The sequence below is a fragment of the Petaurus breviceps genome, unplaced genomic scaffold, assembly GCF_028583685.1.
Source record: "Petaurus breviceps papuanus isolate PSGF00001 unplaced genomic scaffold, PetGlider_PUasm1.0 90925, whole genome shotgun sequence".
Classification (NCBI taxonomy): Eukaryota; Metazoa; Chordata; class Mammalia; order Diprotodontia; family Petauridae; genus Petaurus; species Petaurus breviceps.
In genome coordinates, this window is record NW_027187380.1 from 31382268 (window position 1) to 31402290 (window position 20023).

General features: G+C 36.4%; 1 protein-coding gene across 10 annotated transcripts in view; it reads right to left on the bottom strand.

Moving 5' to 3' along the window:
• TNRC6C (trinucleotide repeat containing adaptor 6C) overlaps window positions 1-20023 on the bottom strand; it is a 280735-nt gene that overhangs the window by 122087 nt on the left and 138625 nt on the right. For 8 of the 10 annotated variants that reach the window (XM_069076734.1, XM_069076736.1, XM_069076735.1 and 5 more), the window contains one exon: window positions 17788-17925. The exons of the other annotated variants lie outside the window; for them this stretch is intronic. In XM_069076734.1, coding sequence (XP_068932835.1) covers window positions 17788-17925 — 138 coding nt within the window. The remainder of the gene's footprint in view (window positions 1-17787; window positions 17926-20023) is intronic. 10 annotated transcript variants of the gene reach the window in all.

The following is a 20023-nucleotide window of genomic DNA, read 5'->3' on the forward strand; positions in this document are numbered from 1 at the left end:
AAGCCGGACCCCGGTGGAGGTCCTGCTTCTACTCTGCCATCTTGACTCCACCCCCAAATTATTGTTTTTCAATGTAAGAATGTAAATAGTTCAACTTTAGTTAGTTCCTTATGATTTCTTTTTCCTGTTTACCTTCTCATGCTTCTTTTGCTTCTTGTATTTGAAAGTCAAATTTTCTGTTCAACTCTGGCTTTTTCATCAAGAACTCTTGAAAGTTCTCTTTTTCATTGAAGGACCATATTTTCCCCTGAAGCATTCTACTCAGTTTTGCTGGGTAGGTGATTCTTGGTTTTAATCCTAGCTCCTTTGACCTCCCGAAAATCATATTCCAAGCCCTTCAATCCCTTAATGTAGAAACTGCTAGGTTTGTGTTATCCTGATTTTGTTTCCACAATACTCAAATTGTTTCTCCCTGGTTGCTTGTGATATTTTCTCCTTGACCTGGGAATTCTGGAATTTGGCTACAATATTCCTGGGAGGTTTTTTTTTTGGGGGGGGGAATCTTTTTCAAGAGGTGATCAGTGAATTCTTTCCATTTCTCTTTTGCCCTCTGGTTCTAGAATATCAGGGCAGTTTTCCTTGAGAATTTCTTGAAAGATGATTTCTAGGCTCTTTTTTTAATCATGGTTTTCAGGTAGTCCAATAATTTTAAAATGATCTCTCCTGGATCTATTTTCCAGGTCAGTGGTTTTTCCCAATGAGATATTTCACATTGCCTTCTATTTTTTTTCATTTGTTTGGATCTGTTTTATAGTATCTTGATGTCTCATAAAGTCATTAGCTTCCATTTGCTCCAATCTACTTTTGAAGGAATTAACTCTCTTCAGTGAGTTTTTGAAATTCTTTTTCCATCTGACCAAGTTGAATTCTTAGGGCATTCTTCTCCTCACTGGCTTTTTGGATCTCTTTTGCCATTTGAGTTAGTCTATTTTTTAGGGTATTATTTTCTTCAGTCAGGCTGTTGACTTGCTTTTCATGATTTTATTATCATTCTCTTTTCTCTTCTCCATTTTTCCTCCACTTCTTTTACTTGATTTTCAAAATCCTTCTTGAGCTCCTCCATGACCTGCCATCAGTTCATATTGTTCTTGGAAGCTTTTGATGCAGGACTTTTGACTTTGTTGTCTTCTCCTGGTTCTATGTTTTGATCCTCTTTGTCCCCCCAAACCGTCGAGATTGCGATTCCTCTGTTTGCTCTTACCCGACTGCTGAGCCCTTCGCAATGTGCACAACTCTGCTTCCAGAGCGGGGGGCTGTGTCCTAAATTGCTGGAGTCTTCATACTTGTTGTCAGAGTTCTTTTTAGAGCTATGAGGAGGGCACCCTCTCTACAGCTACCACAAGCTCTGGCACGTTGGCATTCCTCACCCCAGGAGCACCACCCAAGACTCCAACTCCGATCCAAGCAAGTGAAAACAAGAGTGATTACCTTCTGAATGGCTGCTTGGTTCCCCTGAGGTCTGCAGGCCAGCAGCTCCGGAGGCAGTCCCCTGCTGCCACGCACCTCTCACCTCAGGTGCAAGGGACAGACCACACTCTTCTTTCTCCCAGTTCCAACAGAGTTCCCTACTGACTTTTTACTTTCTTTTTGGTGTTTATGGGCTGAGAAGTCTAGAAACTGCCACAGCTGCTGGTAATTCACTTTCCTGAAGTCTTCTCTGGCAGGTCTGTGCCAATGGTTGGAGTTGCCCCAGGTCTGGGCTGGTGTGGCTTGTGCTATCTCCCAGCCTGGTGTGATAAACCCTTCCTGTCAGTCTGCCAGGCTGTCTTCAGAGTGAGATTTGTTTCTCTCTGTCACTTTGTGGGTTCTGTAGTTCTAAAATTTGTTCAGAGTAATTTTTTTTTACAGGTATTAGAGGTTGTTGGAGGGGGAACTCCATCAAGTTCCTGCTTTCACTCAGTCATCTTGGCTCCGCCCCCTGGCTTTCCTTAAGTCCCAACAAAGTGAATTCCAGTGCTTTCCCTCTTTTTATAGTTCCTATTTATGTTATATATAGCTTGCTTTGTATACATTTGTTTGCAATTTGTCTCCCCCATTAGATTTTAAGTTCCTTGAAATTAGGACTATCTTTTGCCTCTTTTTGTCTGCCCAATGTTTGCAGTGCCTCACATATAGAAGGCACCTAATAAATGTTGATTGCTTGATTGATAGGATAATGGTTGAATTAAGGATATTCTAGAGAAAAGAGAAGTTAGGGAGATTATGATAGCTCCTTTCAGACATTGGAAGATTTAATGTAGAAGAAAGGTCAAATGTGCTTTGCTTGGTCCCAGTCAGAACTAGGAGTCGGTCAGAACTAGGTGGTAGTTGAAGGGGGCAATTTCAATTCCATTTGATGAAAAACTTCCCAAGAACTAGAACTGTTTCAAAGTGGAATTTGGAAGTTTCAATGAGTTCTTCAAAACTGGTGATCTTCAAGCTAAAGCTGTATGAACATTTGTCAGGGATAATAGTGACAGTATTCTTTGGCATGTCGAGTTGGGACTAGATAACTTCTAAAATTCCTTAGTTTCTGCAGAAATTAATTAAACTTTTCCCAACTATAGGCATTCTTTTTCTTTTTTTAAGTCATGTCTAACCTCAACTAATTTATCTCTAGATATAACTTTCCTTTTAAAAAAGGTGTTTTGTTTTGACATACCCTTCCCCAAACATGTCCAAACTACTCTGAAGAACATTTAAAAAAAATTTTTTTTGGAGGGCGATTGGTGTTAAGTGACTTTCTCAGGATCACATGGCTAGTTTTTGTGTGTGTGTGTGTGTGTGTGTGTTAAGTATTTGAGGCCGAATTTGAACTCAGGTCCTCCTGACTCCAGGGCCGGTGCTCTGTTCACTGCACCACCTAGCAGCCCCTGAAGAATATTTTTTAGAAACTTTTTATTTACATTGTTTGGAGACCTTGTATATCTTACTCTGGTTTCTATACTAACATTTCACGTGAGTCATCCTAAGTGCTTCGTAATTCTCTGTGTTTTACCATTCTTATGGTAATATTAATTTCATTCACATGTCAAAGTTGATTTAGCGATTGTCCAATTATTGAACATATCATCTCCAGCTTTTTGTTACCACAAGCTCTGTAGTGGACAAGTGGTTCAGTAAACAGAAAACTTGGGTTCAAATCTTAGCTATGTGACCCTGGGCAAATTACTTAACCACTTTCAGTCACAGTTTCTACATCTGTAAAATGGGGACAATAATAGCATCTACCTTTAAAGTTTGTTGTGAGGATCAAATGATATAATTTAATATAATTAACATAAATTTGAGTTATTTTATTCTTTAAATTATAATAATGATATAATATATATTATATGATATATTGTTGTTGTCATTGTTGCTGTTTGTCCTTAATTCTCAAAGAGGACCATGACATCAGGGAGGTGATGCCATGACATGCAAGTGAATTGGATTTAAGCGAGGGAGTACTGTACAAAGTCCACTTTTACCTCTGGGTAAAATTTACAGTCTGGGTCCAGTGGAAAGATATAAATCATTAGGATGACCGGACATGTCTCCAGATGCAATATAATATATAATTAGTGCTAATAAAAATAATATATGAATATTATTATTTTATAGTAATCATTAATTTAATAAATTAATATACTATATTTTAAAATATAAAGTGCTTTGTAAATGCTTTGTTATTATTGTTCAGTTGTTTTCAGTCATATCTGACACTTCACAGCCCCCTCACGGGTTTTCTAGGCAAAGATATTAGAGTGGTTTGCCATTTCCTTCTCCAGGTTGTTTTACAGATGAAGTGACTAAGGCAAACAGGGTCAAGAAAATTGGGTCACATAGCTACTAAGTGTCAGATTTGGACTCAGGAAGAGATCTTCCTGACTCTAGGCCTACCACTTTATCTGCTGTACCACCTAGCTGCCCCTTGTGTGTGATAGGAGTATTTTTGTCCATAGGGGTTTTTTCTTGCAATCGACCACTTCTTTGGGGGTATAACAATTCCTTTAGTAAAAATGAGGCATCGAAACGCATTATAGTTTGGTAATGATTATGATGTAAAAAGCAATAGCATCAAAAAATCTTTTAAAAATAATTAGAGTAGGGGGAAGTTAGGTGGCACACTAAATAGAGCACCAGCCCTGGAGTCAGGAGGGCCTGAGTTCAAATCCGACCTCAGACACTTAACACAAAACTAGCCATGTGACCTTGGGCAACACTTAACCTCAACTGCCCTGTCTTCCCCCCTCCAAAAACAAAACAAAACCAAATAATAATAATAATGATAATTAAAGTGACATTCCATGTTTTTGGTGGGGCTATATTATATAGAATGCTAAAGTATTTTGAGCACTTAACAGTATACGAGAAGCACAATGCTAAGTACTAAATGTTAGGGATACAAAAAAATTTTAGATAGAATTAAAATTCTAACTAGGGAGTACTTTCCATAGGGAAGAGGATAAGGGAAAGAAATAAGCATTTATTAAGCACCTACTATGTGCCAGGTAGTGAGCTAAGAGCTTTGAAAACATCTAATTTGATTTTCATAATCCTGGGAAGTAGGTGCTATTATGATCCCCATTTTATAACTGAGGAAACTGAGGTAGAAGTTAATTAACTTGCCCATGGTCTCACACCTAGCAAATATTTGAGGCCAAATTTGAACTCAGGTCTTCCTGACTTTAGGAAGGAAGGTTATAGCAAAATAAAAAATAGTAAGGAAAATAATGAAAAAATGAGAGCAGGAAAAATGAAAAAAAAAAGTGGTTGTTATTTAATCTTAAACTATATCAGTAATTATGATAATTATCTGATACTGGATAAAAAAAAAGAAATATTGGTTAGCAGAGACTAGATTAGAAAGATTTAACATTTACTAAATCCAGGAATACTAACTACTAGAAAAGGACACCATTATTGATCAACGACTGTTGAAGAAACTGGAAAATAGTTCAATGAAAAATAGATTTCAAGTAGCATTTTATACCATTTATAAAAATAAAATCCAAATTGATAAATTTTAATAAAGAAAAACAGTTGTGAAAACAACCAATATAGTGATAGCATTCAAGAATATAAGCAATATATAACCTTTCTAGCTCTTGTCTGCTTACTCAAAGGATGGAGGTATTTTTCATTACTTGTTGCCTGGGATCTAGATTTCAGAGAAATAATTACTTAAGTGTAATTACTTAAGAGTTTGGCTTCCTATTCGTATTCTCCCCATCCTTCTCTTCCCCCCTCCCTCCATTATACTACTATAATCATTTTGTGTATTGGTCTTCTGGGTCTACATAGATTGCTTCATGATGCATCAATTCATACAAATCTTTCCAATGTTTCTTTGATTCCCTCCTTCATGATTTCATACTGCACAATAATATTCCATTATATCCATATACCAGTTTTATCAGCCATTCAACAATTGATGGGCAACCACTTTGTTTCCAGCACTTTGCTCTCATAAAAATGGTTGTTTAAGCAATGCTTATAAGGAAAAATCACTCTTCTCACACATGGATGCTAAAGAAAAGGACAGGTATACATTTGTTCTAAACTAAATTTGAAATAAGAATAACATCTACTGAAAAGGCTAGGATAGAGGAAGACTTCTATCTCAATTTTATATATTGTTTTAAGGTTTTCAAAGTACATTACATGCCAGGATGACACAGCTAGTATTTACCTAATACAGATTTCAAACACAGGTCTTCTAGACTTTTCCAGTATTCTGTCCATTGTATCATCCTGTTTCCCAGCTAGCTATTTAGAGGCCTTTTTTTAGCCTCTTTCATACAACCGATGGACAGGGAACCAAGAGTAGGTGCAAACAGTATGATGGCATTTGGGCTTAGCACAATTTAGGCAGAACTCCTGACAAATTTCTATCTCCAGCCTTCACCTCCAGGCCCATATTGCATTTCTGACTGCTTTCTGGGCATCTGCCCCTGCCAATCAGACATGTTCATTACATAATTAACTTTCCTTTTGTAATAGGGATTGCTCTCTATGGAGTATGCATTGAATTTCCCAGGCCACTTTGGGGAAATGTGCTTACTACTGAAGGACTTATCACTGCAGGATGATCTAACAAACTTGGAGTGGTCTCTTGGTCTGTGACAAATGGAAGACAGAAAGATTCAGTCACAGCAGAATAGCTAAGAAAGGACTGGCCAACAAGCTAGGAGGAGTGGCCCACTCAACTCACTTTAAAATTGGAGTGACTTTAATAGTGGGACTTCCTGTGATGGACTGGGGGGTGTGGGTGGGGGAATGGCCTCTCCCCACTGCAGAAAGGTAGTTGCAATCACATGACAGTTAAATCACGGGCCCAAAAACTACCTTGTCTGTTTTATGTTTCTTTGCCTGATTATAGGTGACTCAACAGTAAATCCAAGGTGGATATGTCAAGCAGTGAGTTCAAGTAGGTAAGACAGCCTGGACAATCCACAACCATTTGATTTCTTGCTTCTATATTTTCAAAGCATAGCCAACTTCTGACACCACCAAATATGTTATGTGGTGGCATATATATTAATTTTTCTCTGTCTGCTTTAACATATCCTTTCTCTAAGATTTTTTGGTCTTGTTACACCAATCTTACTTGACACCTGAAAAATATAATTGTAATGAAAATGCAATGTAAAAACCAAACAAAATTATCTTTGTATTGATCCTGCCATTTGACATGTCTTTCCACAAGAACAAGAAGTATATTTTTCACAGATAGTAAACTATGGCTATCAGAAAAATAATAATCAATCTGCATATTTTAGAATCAGATGATTACATATCATAAGACAGAACATAATAGGTTAACATCTTACAACTGTAAAGCTCAAATTCAGACATAGTTCAGTTTGCCTGTTTGAACTCTCCATTCTTTTACGGACCATTGTTCAGGATCACAAAACATCTATGTAATCAGTTATTTTAATATTTTCTGCACAAGATAAAAGAGTACCAGCTTACAGCTAAGATCAAAAAGTACTAGCTTACATCTTACAAAATAGGTATATTAAAAGATCAATGTAAATGGCTTATAGGGATAGGACTTGGACCTGTGATTTCAGAGGTATAAGAAGCTCCCTGGTGAATAAACTCTCCATCTGCATCTTCTCTGAAACTTCTGCCTATAGCACAGAGAGGGTAAGTGACTAGCCAGGGTCATATAGCCAATATGTGTCAAAGGCAGGACTTAAACCCAGGTTTTACTGCCTCTGAGGCTGGTTTTCTTTCTACTTCCTCTTATGAAGCTTATCCTCCCCACCCCAAAATCTCTCAATGGAACTTAAAATTTTATATTTAATATAAAGCCCCTAAATTGACACGAATGCTTACTATCTGTGTGACTCTGCACTTAATGCCCCTGGGCCCTAGCTCTTCATCTGTAAAATGAGAGGTATGAATTAGATAGCTTATGAGAGGTCTCTTATAGTTCTCGATCTATGATTCCTACAACCATATAATAAGTATCTTAGCATAAAACTATCTACCCTATATAAGGCTATTTATTTTCTTCACTAGAAAGCTGCAAATTCCAAATGGAATTGTTAGTAAGCGAAATACACTAATATTTTAAATTGAACCTGCAAAACAAATACTCTATTGAGCGACTATATTTATCACTATTGCTCCAGTACTACTGCTATTTTCCCCTTTTCCATACAGACACTTACTTATAGGTAATGACATTGCTTCATACTCATGCATTATGACTAGTTGTGAACATCACTTCCTTCATCTTCTCACATTCTCCTAACTCTGTAAACCTCACTTTGTTCTATCATATTAGGTTATCATATGAAACTGCCAGAACAAGTAGGTCAAATCATAGCACTGGTATTACAGAAAAGAAATTAAGTGTTATAATGCTTTTTAATCCAGTGTATTTTTACCTCTCTTGCCCAGGCTTCTGCCAAACAGTCCATGATAGCAGGCACACTTAGATGAGTAACATAAATGCAGGGCTTAAAAACTTTTGGGGATGAGGGCCTATAGCAAGATTGAATAACAGTGTTTGCATCACAAGAAGGCATTAACATATGAGGAAGAAATGGAGGTGGGAAGATGGGAGAAAGCGATAAAAAGCATATGTGTGAAAGGCAATGTTAGAAAAAATTGTATTCTGTGACAATTGCAAGCTCTCATCTATCCTACAGGTTAACTACTGCTGTGGCAGGAAGAACGTGGCAGAAGTTATACTTGTTAAAATAAAATTTGGGAGAATAAATCATATTAATATATGAACATTATAATTTCATTCTGGGCCTATTCCAAATCTTTCTGTGTCTCTATGCCTTATTCCCAAATCCTCTTATTTCACTGAAGAAATTGAAGCAAACACATTTATCAAATGCTTACTGTGTGACAAGCGCCGCTGAGTACTGGAGAGGAAAAGAAAAGCAAAAAGAACAACCCTGCCCTTAAGAAGCTGCCATCATAACGAGGGAGAAAACTCACAAAAAACTGTACATACAAGATACACACTGCAAATAGAAAAATGTCAGAGGGGAACTGAAAAAGGACTGCTACAAAAAGTGGGATTTGAGATGGGTCTTCAAGAAAGGGAAGTCAGGAGGAAAGGATGCTATCTGCCCCAAATACCTCTTACTTATCACATGTCATTAAGGCAAGGCTTTCCTCACGTGTGAGTTCCTCACAAGACTGTCCTCTACCCCTGTGTCTCATGAAACACACATCATGGTGTGATGACAAGATGACCTCTTTCCTTGCCAAAGCAAGCCTTTTTTTACAGGCATTTCTGATCACATCCCATTCCATGTTGTTCAGCAGATTTCCCCAACTATTATTCCCACTTTCTCTAATCTTCAATCTTTTCTTATCTAATGATGCTTTCTCTGCTACCCACAAACACAGTCATGTGTTCCCCATGCATGTTCATGGGCAACAGGTAGTGAAAAGTCACAAAATAGTTGTGTGCAAGGAATGCATAAAGTTGTTAGGAAAGACACAGATTATGGCTTTACAAGTCAACCAGAGTAATTTATATTGGATCCTAGAGGATATATGGAGCCACTAAAATTTATGGAGAAAGGTGGTGACATGGTCAGAACTGCACTTTGGTGCATACACTTTGGCAGTTGAGTAGAGGACAGTTTGGAGTGGAGAGATACTGGATGGAGGGAAACTGATTAGGAGGCTACTGCAATAGTACATGTGAAGGGACATAAGGGTCTGAACCAGGGTAGTAGCTGTGTGAATGGGGGAAAAGGAATTTATATAAAAGATGTTGTACATTTCTACCTCTACATGAGGTAGAAATGACAAGATCTGGCAATAGATTTGAAATGTAAAGTGAAAAGGAGGAGGCAAGAATAAAGTTTGGAAAAAAGTGGGATTTGGGGGAAAGATAATGGATTTTCTTTTGTTAGAGATACCTATCTAGTTTGAGATGCCCAAAAGACAGTTGGTGGTGTGAGATTAGAAATCAGAAAGAGGAAAAGAATGGAATATAACAATCTAGGAATAATTTGCATAAAGGTGATAACTGAACCCAAGGGAACTGATGAGATCACCAAATTATAGTACAGAGGGAAAAGAGAAGGGGGTCCAGAACAGTGCCTTCAAGGTACTGTTTTATTCCCAGACATCTGGGCATAAAAAAATGAGGACACAATAAAGGAGACTCAACAGGAGTTGAGTTGCTCCCAGGCAAAAGTAGGAGAAGAATCAGGAGAAAATGGTGCCATGAGAACTAGGAAAAAGCAAAAACTTAGTAAGGAGAAAGTATTTATTTATCCCCCCCCCCCTTTTTTGAGGGCAACTGGGGCTAAGTGGGGTTAAGCCCAAGGTCACACGGCTAGTTTGTGAACTCAGGTTCTCCTGACTCCAGGCACCTGGCTGCCCCAAGGAGAAAGTACTTAGAAGAGGGTAACTGACAATGTTAAAAGTCTTCAGCAAAGTCAAGAAGAATGAGTAAAGAAAGTCCACTAGATTTGACAATTAAGACCTAACTGACAAGTTTGAGGGAATAGTTTCAGTTGAATGAAATTGTAAGTCAGATGGCAGAAGAGAGTGAAGTGAGAGTTGGAGAGAAAGTGAAGGCAGTGAGCACAGAAAATGTTCTCAAGGAGTTTAGCTGAGGAGGGGCAGAGAGATATAGGACAACTGCTAGCAGGGAAGAAAAGATAAAATAAAAGGGTCATCTTTTCATGACACAGGAAGAGGAAACAATGGAGGAAGACACCTGAGTGATGTGTGATGAGGAGGAGGGCAGAAGAGGGAGTTCATGACAAATAACTTCAATTATTTTGGTGAAGTATGAATTTAGATCCTCAGTTGAGAGGATAGGGGTGTCATCCCCTGATGAAGGATGAAAAAGTTTAGTAGAGTGGTGAGTGAAAGGGGGAAATTGATTAGAAAGTGCAAAAAAATAAAAAAGACTGCTTTGCTACAGTGAGGGTCCAAATGAGATTATGTAACATAAATTTATACTGGATCCAATCAGTATGGTTTTGTTATTTCCCCCAGTTCCTTTAAGGCAGTACGTGAATGGATGGAAATGGTGAGAGTTAATCCAGGGTTGGGGTTGGATAAGTGTGACATGACAAAGGAACAAGAGATTTGAGAGCAGGGGAAATATTAGAATTAGTCCACCAAGAGATCAAGATAGGGGAGGGAGTAGAGTATAAGGGTAGGGTAATGACCTGGGAAAGAACTGTGGAGAAGAGAACTGGAGATCATAGTAAGGTCAAAGACCCACGGTTAGGGAGTCATAAGGCAGAGGGGAAAGATGAAATGATAAAAAAAATTAGGATCAGCTAAATGAATCTTAGAGTTCATGAACACAGTAATGGAACATCTGAGAGTGATGGAAATATTAAGGATTTGAGATGACTATCTCTATGTGTTATTAAGGTAAAGTGGAGGAGTAAGTCATGGGAATTAAGCAGATAGAAGAACTAGAAAGTCAGGGCATTTTAGAACATTCTTAATTGAATTCTCCAATTAATGCTCTTAAGCCTAAACTCCAACCTTTTCTAAGAATTTGCTAGTTACCTGTACTTCTTATTTACATTTAATCTTGCCCATTCCACTGGTTCCTTCCAATCTATTTATGAATATATTCAGTTCCTTTGAATACTTAAAAAAAGGGGGCTTTACTTTGATGACATTTCACTTCAATCCTCTTATCTTCCCTTCTCAAATGATGAGATTCTGGATCTAGATATTCTTTTCCAATGGTGCAGATCAAAATCTATCAGCACCTATCTGCTCTTAAGATTTAGAGCTAGAAGAAGGTAATTTAGTTTTACTTTCTCATTTTACAGATGAAGAAACTGAGTCATAAAGTGTCGAAGTGCCTTGCACAGGGATCACACAGCTAGTAAATGTCTGAGGTAGATTTTGAACTCAGGTTTTCCTGACTTTTAATTTCAGTGACTTATCCTCTGTGTCCCTTCACATCCTATGTGACTCTTGTGAATATTGTCCAATAAATCTTTCACAGGGTATTCTACCACTATGGTCTTTAAAAAAATTATTTATTTTAGTTTTCAACATTCATTTCCACAAGATTTTGAGTTCTAAATTTTCTCCCCATCTCTCCCCTACCCCCTACCTTAAGATGGAAAGCATACTGATTACCCCTTATCCCAGTCTTCCCTCTCTTCTATCTTCCCCTATTTCCCCTTACTTTCTTGTAGGGCAAGATGGATTTCTATAGGGTCTTTTTCTGGGTCTCAAAATTAAACAGATCTCAATGGCCTGTCTACCTATTATCACTGGATTTTAAAAAATAACTGGCTAAATTTTTCCATTCATGGTTACTTTGAAACAGATGACACTGCATCTTGTGCACAATTTGTTATTTGAAATATGAAACATATGGAATGATCTCAAAGGCTCTGTAGAATAAGAAAGTTATAAAATGACTTTTTATGGCAATAATACTGTATAGTTTCTTAATCATTCAGTATCCTTGTTTCAGATTATCTGATCCATCAAACCTGTAACATGCTACCACCATGTATGTCCTTCCACTGTCCTTCTGGTAACCTGAAATTTTGAATCCTTGGAGATTGTGGTATTCCAGGACTTGTGACTAATGAGAATTACTTGAACACTGGTGTTAAAAAAAATGATGCCTTTTTTGTTTTAGTTATCAGTCTGACATTATCACAAACGTGTCATCTCCCAGCTGTAATTCAATATACTTTTATGTTTTCTTATCCAACTGTGTGACCAAGTTATTATTATCCACTTGCAGTATCTGTTTAAAACAGGTATTGATCTGAATGTATGTCATAATATATATAAAAGGGATTCTTTATCCATTTGGTTTGTACTATATGGGTTGTTGTAATGCAATCCTTTAAAAAAGTGTATAATAATAGATTTAACATGTTAAAACCTAACTGCTTGTCTGTGTTTTCCTCCACTGTTAAAATATGATTCAATGATCCTTTTTTTCTTTTCCTTCACTTCTGACATCATAATCACTCTCTTTCCTCCCCCTCCCATTAAAAAATATTCTGTCACAAATAAGAATAATCAAGCAAAACAAATCCATACATGGGCTATATGTGAAAGTGTACATCTCATGCTCATTGTCTCTATCAGTCCTATGGCATCTGAAATGTTACTGCACTAAATGTCTTACATTTTTCAAAGTTGTTCTTTATGATATTGTAGTTATTATATAAACTATTCTCCTGGTTCTACCCACTTTGTTCTACATCAGTTAATACAATGTACCTAGGTTACTTTGAATCTCTCACTTTCATAATTTCCTACAGCATTATACTTATATTAATAAATAATAATAAATTAATTATAATATTGATATATTATATTGCAGTACACTCACATACCATAATGTTTTAGCAATTCCCCAACTGATAGTTATCTTCCTCATTCTTTACCACTACAAAGGAGCTGCTATAAATAATTTTTGTATATAAGGGTCTTTTCCCTCTTTGATCTCTTTTATTACAAGCCTAATATTGGGCTCAATAGGTCAAAAGGTATACATAGGCAAAACTCCAAACTGCTTTCCAGAATTAGCAGACCAATTAAAAACTCTGCCAACACATCTATGTTTGTATTTTAAAGTTTCTACTTAGCCTTAGTATTTTCATCAAGAATGTTTGAAATCCTGTTTTTGATCATTGCTCCCTTCACTCCCCAACCTGCTTTTTTTCCTGTGTAGGATTATATCAGTTTTATGGAACAAGTTATTCTCAGTTGAAAACCTTTATCTTTTGGGTTTTTTTTTTCCAATACTGAATTCTAGTATCTCCTCTCCTTTACAACAGTAACTGCCTGGTCTTATGTAATCTTGGCTGTGGTTCTTTGGTACATTAACTCTTTCTTTCTGGATGCTTGTGATTATTTTTTCCTTTATTTAGCAGTCTGGATTTTGGCTATGTCATTCCTGAGGTATTTTCAATTTGGAGTTTGTTAGTAGGTGACTGGTAGATTTCTTCTACTTTTACTTTGCCCTCCACTGGTTCTAATGGATCTGGACAGTTTTAAAAATGATTTATCAAAACAGGGGGGTCTGGGAGGATTTTTGTTTTGTCATGATTTTCATGGAGCCTGATTAAAAATCATCTATCATCCATTTTCTCTCCCTCCCTTCCCTTACCCCATCCCCCAAGTCAGTTGTTTTTTAATAGCAGATGACTTACATTTTCTTCTTTTTTTTCAGATTTGATTTTGCTCTAACATCTCTTGTCTCATGAAGTCACTGATTAATGTTTGATACGTTTTAATTTTCAGGGAGTTCCTTACTTGGGTAAGGTTTAGCATCTCTTACATATTAATCTATTTATTCTCCTCCCTATTCTTTCCTCTAGACCAGGCCTGCCCAAGCTGCAGCCTGCAGGCAACAGCCTATACACCAAAGGATTTCCTTTACATATAAAAGGTGTTTTCCTCTACCTATTTTGCTGGCTGCCTGAAATCCTTTGGCCTTTTGCTAAGGGCACAGGGGCTATAAGCAGCTACAGGTTGGGGAGGTCTGCTCTAGACCCCCCATTTTATTTTAAATAACATTTTAAAAATCTCTTGCTTCACTTCTTCCATGGTATCTTATAGAGCTTCTGGTCAAGATCTTCTTTTATTGGACTATAGTTGTAGTTATTCTCTTCTTCTGGGCTTTTCTCTTGGACATCCTTGGATTCATAAAATTGACTTTATGTATGTCCTTTGTTTACTCCTATTCTCAGTCTTGCTTCCTGAAATGGGACTTTGTATAAAAAATGTTGGGGGCCCTGTTTGGTTCTAATCCTTATCTGGGGGTCTGGCTAATAAGCTTTCAGTTTCATTGGTGTCTCTGCTCAATGCTAACAAGCTTTAGGTCTGCCTATCTTCTATGAATACAGAGTGCTATGTTCTTTAGGGTTCTCAGGTGTCAGCATGTTGCTAAATTTCAGTGCTCCTAGGGTGTCAGGGTCTACTTTTTTCTGTCTGAGATTCACTAGCTCCCACCTCCCCGTCTGGGGTGAGAGCACTGGTTCTCAGCATCTGGCTGCGGTGGGGTTTCCTCACTGGTATACTCCAGCCTCCTACGTCTGCACTGGCCCTGATTTTTCTGGATGAACCCTTTCCTTTCTAGCAGGCTTGAGACTGTCCCTCTGTGCAAACCTGGGCTCAATAAAGGCACTGACTGTAGTTTCTGTTTGAATTTCTTGATTTCTTTTGGTCCAGTGCTCTTTTCTGATGCTCTTGCTCACATCACTCTCTCTGTGTCTTACCAGAAGTCTATGCTGAACTCTAGAGTGACTGTGGATCGTATTTAGTAGGTTCTTCAATGTTCTGAGGTTTGTTGCAATTAGCACAAAGCCATCCCCAAACAGAAACATCTGGAGGACCTTAATAACTATGGGAATTCTTAATCTATCTGAACTGTGCAATGACATCTTTGGCAAGCATATCTCTCTGTCATGCCAGGATTGATATTAATAAGAGTACTTAAACAAAACTATCTCCGTTGTTACATCTTTTATGGAATCTTCTATGACATGCACAGGAAACATCTTGTTGGAGATCCACTAGGGATGTTTTTTGCTTTACTGAATCAATTATTAAAAAAAAATTAAAAATTTTTTTTACCTTTTCTCTGCCTATATTTTAATCAAGGATGTCCCTAATACTTAAGACTATGGAATAACAAGTATATGATACTGGGTGTAGGATATTTTTGCAAAAATGGGAAAGAGGGCATAAGGGTTGATAGCTACTGATGTCATCACTATCACCTTTTCATTTTACCCCAGTAACACTGTTTCTGATATTTACTAACCATTCAGTACCCAGCCTTTTCAGATATCATAAAAATGAATCCCTCAGTGCCACTTTTGTTTCCTTCCTTCTAGACCTTTTAAGATCCTCCAAATTTCTGTACTTTATACTCTTTTCTCTTGATATTATTTTCCCTTGGCAATTTCCTTTACTTCCACAATTTCAAACAAAGCTTTTGGATGACTTAACCCTTTCATGGTTGTAACACTTCTTGCCTCAGTCAACCTGCTATATTTAGGCTGGGAGCCTAAATTTCACTTAATTGCCTCAACTTCTCCTCCTCACTAGTCCCCATGCTGATTCCTGGTATTCCTGCTTCCTGGTCATCCCATTTCCAATTTTAGAACCTTAAACAAATCAACTCCTGTCCTAGAAATAGTGTCTAAATCTAGCCCTCTATGGATCTACTCACTATCCTAGTAACTTTCCAAACTAAAACCTCCCTCTCCTTGGCTACTACTTCCCATTATGGCTTCTCTTTCCTTTAACCAGAATATAACCTCCATGTTTGCAGCAGCTGTCTTTGCTTCTGCATTACATCTCTAGCACTTCTTTGTGTGCTTGTCACATAGTAAACATCTGAAAAAATGTTTTTTCTTCCATTCATTCAAGCAATTTTTTTCTCTTCATGCAACACTAAACGCTGTATTATCTTTCTTCCCTTTGGGTTTAGCTAGTTCATTCAACCTCCCAATCCCAAAGTTTGTTCCCTTATAACTCTAGTCCTTCCTTCAGTTATCTGAGGTTCTTTCCTTCCTTCTTTCCCTATTTTTATTCCACTAAAACGTACTTCCTTTTTTTCCTAAGGACTTGAAAAATGAGTTACATCTCCAGGGTATATAAATATAAAACTAGAGTAGCTAACAGGGGAAAATGGGCTTAAAATGGGAAAAGCTTTCAAAATACTTGAAAACAGAAAGCAAAAAATTAGCACTATATGTATGTGTATATATATGTTCAAAAAATAAGATCAACAACCAAGCTCAACTCCAGAACTTTTTTTTTTACCAGATTCTTCTAGTGAACCAGTTGCTACCAGTATCATATTATTATTCTAATCAACTATGAAATATTTCATAGTTTGAAATAAATGCCTAAGTTCCAATATTTTTAGAATCATCATTATATTTTTTAGAAGTCAAATTCCCTTTATCATATCACTGATTTATAGATTGAGTGCAATAAAGAAACATAAATCTAAAGGAATAAGAAAATAAAATGAAAAGATTTGCAAAATGTTGCTAATTTCTTTGACCACACATTTGTATTAGCAAAGTATACACTAAATTCAAGATCTAAGAGGGCAGGGAGATCTATATAATAGTATTGTACAATTCAAAGTTGCTTTAGAATATGAATATTTATATATACAAAACATATTTTGCTAAAGAGGTTACCTAATAGTCTTCATATCTACAAGATACTTTCTCTCATAAAAATTCAAGTTTCCTTCTAAATTACTATTTAAAAAACCAGAACGGAAATTTGTTACATTCTTTCCTGCTACTATTTAATGATTTGTTCTAAAATCTGATAACATGATAAAATATAATTTTAAAGTGATCTGAATTAAAATATATGACAATTTTTAAAATAAAAAATGTTTAGTAGAGTACTAATAGATATAATAAACAAAATTTTCACTAGTTATCTGATTAACCATATAGGCTTAACTTATTCAGCAAGATTTGCTCTGACTTAGGACAATAGGTATGCTGAATGTTTAGTTGGTACCAAAATAGACAATTACTTGATTTTTAAAAATCTCTCCATCAATTGTTTTTGAAAGAACAAAACACTATAGCCTACATAAGAGAAATAATTCAAATGCTCCAGGCTAGAATATGCTTAATAATGTTTTAAAATGTCACATGATGACCCTATAATTTAAATGCTATTTGTATTGAGGGACACTATGAATATTAGAACTAGCTTCACTTTAAAATAATTAAACATGCCAACTCACCATAATTTTTATGACTGAAAAAACAAAGTATTTTGCATTCAAAATTCCATCATTGGAACATAGACTACACAAATGTTTAAACTGTCAAATGATTTAAATGCAAATAGTTATGAAACACACCAATTAAGTGTTTTAATGGAAAAAAATCAAAGTATCCAAAATAATAAACCCATAAGCCTGGGTTTTCTTCGAAAATGTATTAAAATGAGCTTGTTTTCTAGGTTAGGAATCTTTAAAAACACTCATAAAATAAAACTGGGAGGGGGAAGGTACAAGAGGATAAGAGCTTGCTACATTATTAAGGTGGACTTTCACAAATACTAATAATAAGTAATGGACAAAAAAGCAGTAGATAATATTTTCATTTTTCTGCTCAGTGTAGCATATCTTTAAGCAAGCAGCTCTTTTTGCTAAGACGCCATTTTATCAAATCTGAATCGCAGCCAAGAGCTTAGGATGCCATGCTAGTGCAGCTCCTAAAATGTTATGTAATAAATTGATTTAATAGACGCACATGCTATTTACTAATTCTTTGCTGTGTTATGTTTTCCTGCTCTAATAGGGGCTGATGGGTAATGAAATACCTGAAGAAAGGTGTCGCCCAACCATCCTAGGAGACGCTACATTGTGTGCAGAGCTGCCTCTACGTCTGCATCTATGTTCGCCTGGGCTCTCAGCTTCAATATGTCGGCTTTGTGCAGCATGAGCCTCATCCTGTAGGGCTGCCAAAAAAATCTCTCAGTGCAAGCGTGTTCTCCGACAACCTGCAAGCTCATTCGGGCTTTAGCTATACGGATTGGGATATGCCCTTTCTGTATATGGAATTACCCCCATATTATTCAATGCTAGGTTATATTAGCAACAGACGAGATTTTAAAGCTTTGATTATCTAATCACAGCTGACACTAAACCGATCTTCCTCTTTAAATTCTTCCAACTGTCAAAAACATTTTCACTTTAGGACCCAACTACAAGTAACACTGTATCTGTTTTTCTTCTGTTTTTTGAAAGTCAGCCAAAACAACAACCACATACCGGCAACTGGCTGCAATGCAAATAAATTCCTGCCTCCTTCATAGACTCTTTCTCCAAATGTTCCTAGATATTTGGCATACTATCATTGGTGGTAATATTCTAAAGAGGCCCTAAATACAAACTGGCAAGTCATCAACTTCTTAATTATTTCTTTGTTTCTTCCTCCAGAAAGATCTAAGTAGTAAACACAACAGCAAATTAATTAAAGCCTGTTTATAAATGTACAGAGTGGCCACCCCAAATGATATATTTCTTTCTCATCACAGAAAAAAATAAAAGACAAAAAAACAAATCTTCAAAAACTGCAAACTGGAGGGTTATATTGCAGATCTGTAAAGACATTGTTTGAATAGTAAACACTATGACAGAATGACATTTTCTGGATCTCAAAAGTAGCACAATTTATTACATTTATATGGTAACAGCATGCTAATTCAGACAATCCTTTTAATATGGGTACACTAGGGTCCATGGGAATCAACACAGGGGCCAATTGCTCCCTTTCAACTATTATTTTATTGTAAGGAAAATTTTAAATTTACTAATAAAAATACTTTTCTAGTTTCCAGAAATGGTCAGTCTTAAAATGTATATATTGAACATTATCTATTCTAATCACCCTCCTAATGTTGGAAACTACTATAGAATGTGACTAACAGATAAATATTCCAGCCCCTGTCTGAATATGGGATATATCTGGCAATTCCTTCTAACAATTGTTCATTTTTATAGTGAGCTGAAATATGCCTCTTTATAACTTGTACCTATTGGTAGTAGTTCTGTACTCTGAAATTATGTTTAATAAATCTAATTAGTCTCTAATTAGTTATAATCACTCTGCCTATTTGACCTTCTCTCTGGGCTGAATTCATCCATCCATTCATAGTAGGTCTATAACAAATACCTGTTACAGATCTATCATACTTCAGTCTCCTTGTGGAATCATAGAAGCAGTTGTGATAAAGTGTAAAAGAGACTTGATTTGGTATCATAAGACCTGAGTTTAAGTCTCAGTTCTGTCACTTACTACCTGTGTGATATTGGGCTTAATTTCCCTAAGACTCAGTTTTCTCATCTACAAAATGGGGATAATCAATTAAAATACATTTATGTGCTTACTATGTGTCAGTTTTATAACAACGAAAAAAATGAAACAGCTCCTGTTCTCAAGAAGTTTACAGTTTATTAAAGGAAACAATATGTACTTATAACACAAAATAAATACAAGATAATTTTTTTGAGGGGGAGGGTACTAGTAACTGAAGGGGGCAGGGGAATCAGGAAAGGCCTCTTAAAGTGGTACTTGTGCCTGATGTTTCAAAGAAACAAGGAATACTAAAAGGCAGATAAGGAGGGAGGCGTACATTCCAGATACAGATATCAAGCAGTGAGGAATAGCAAGAAGTCCAGTCTAGCTAGACTGCACAGTAGTAGAAAGGGAGTAATGTGTAATTAAGCTGGAAAGTTATGTTGGGGCTTTCCAGTCACAGAGGGTTGCAACCAGTAGAGGAAAGAATATAAGAATGTATGCAAAGAAACTTCATAAACCATAAAGCATTATGCAAATGCAAGCTGCTATTATTAACACCTTCAGTTCTCTCAACTGTGTTTATAATATGATTTACAGATTCCCTACCATCCTTAGTAACTTTCTCATAAATGTTTTCCAGTTGACCAATATGCCTATTAAATCTCATAACAGAATATTATACAGCTGAAATTAAAATCATCTCTTGATTCTGTTTTTTTCCACTATACAGTGATAAGCAACCTTGTATTAGAAGA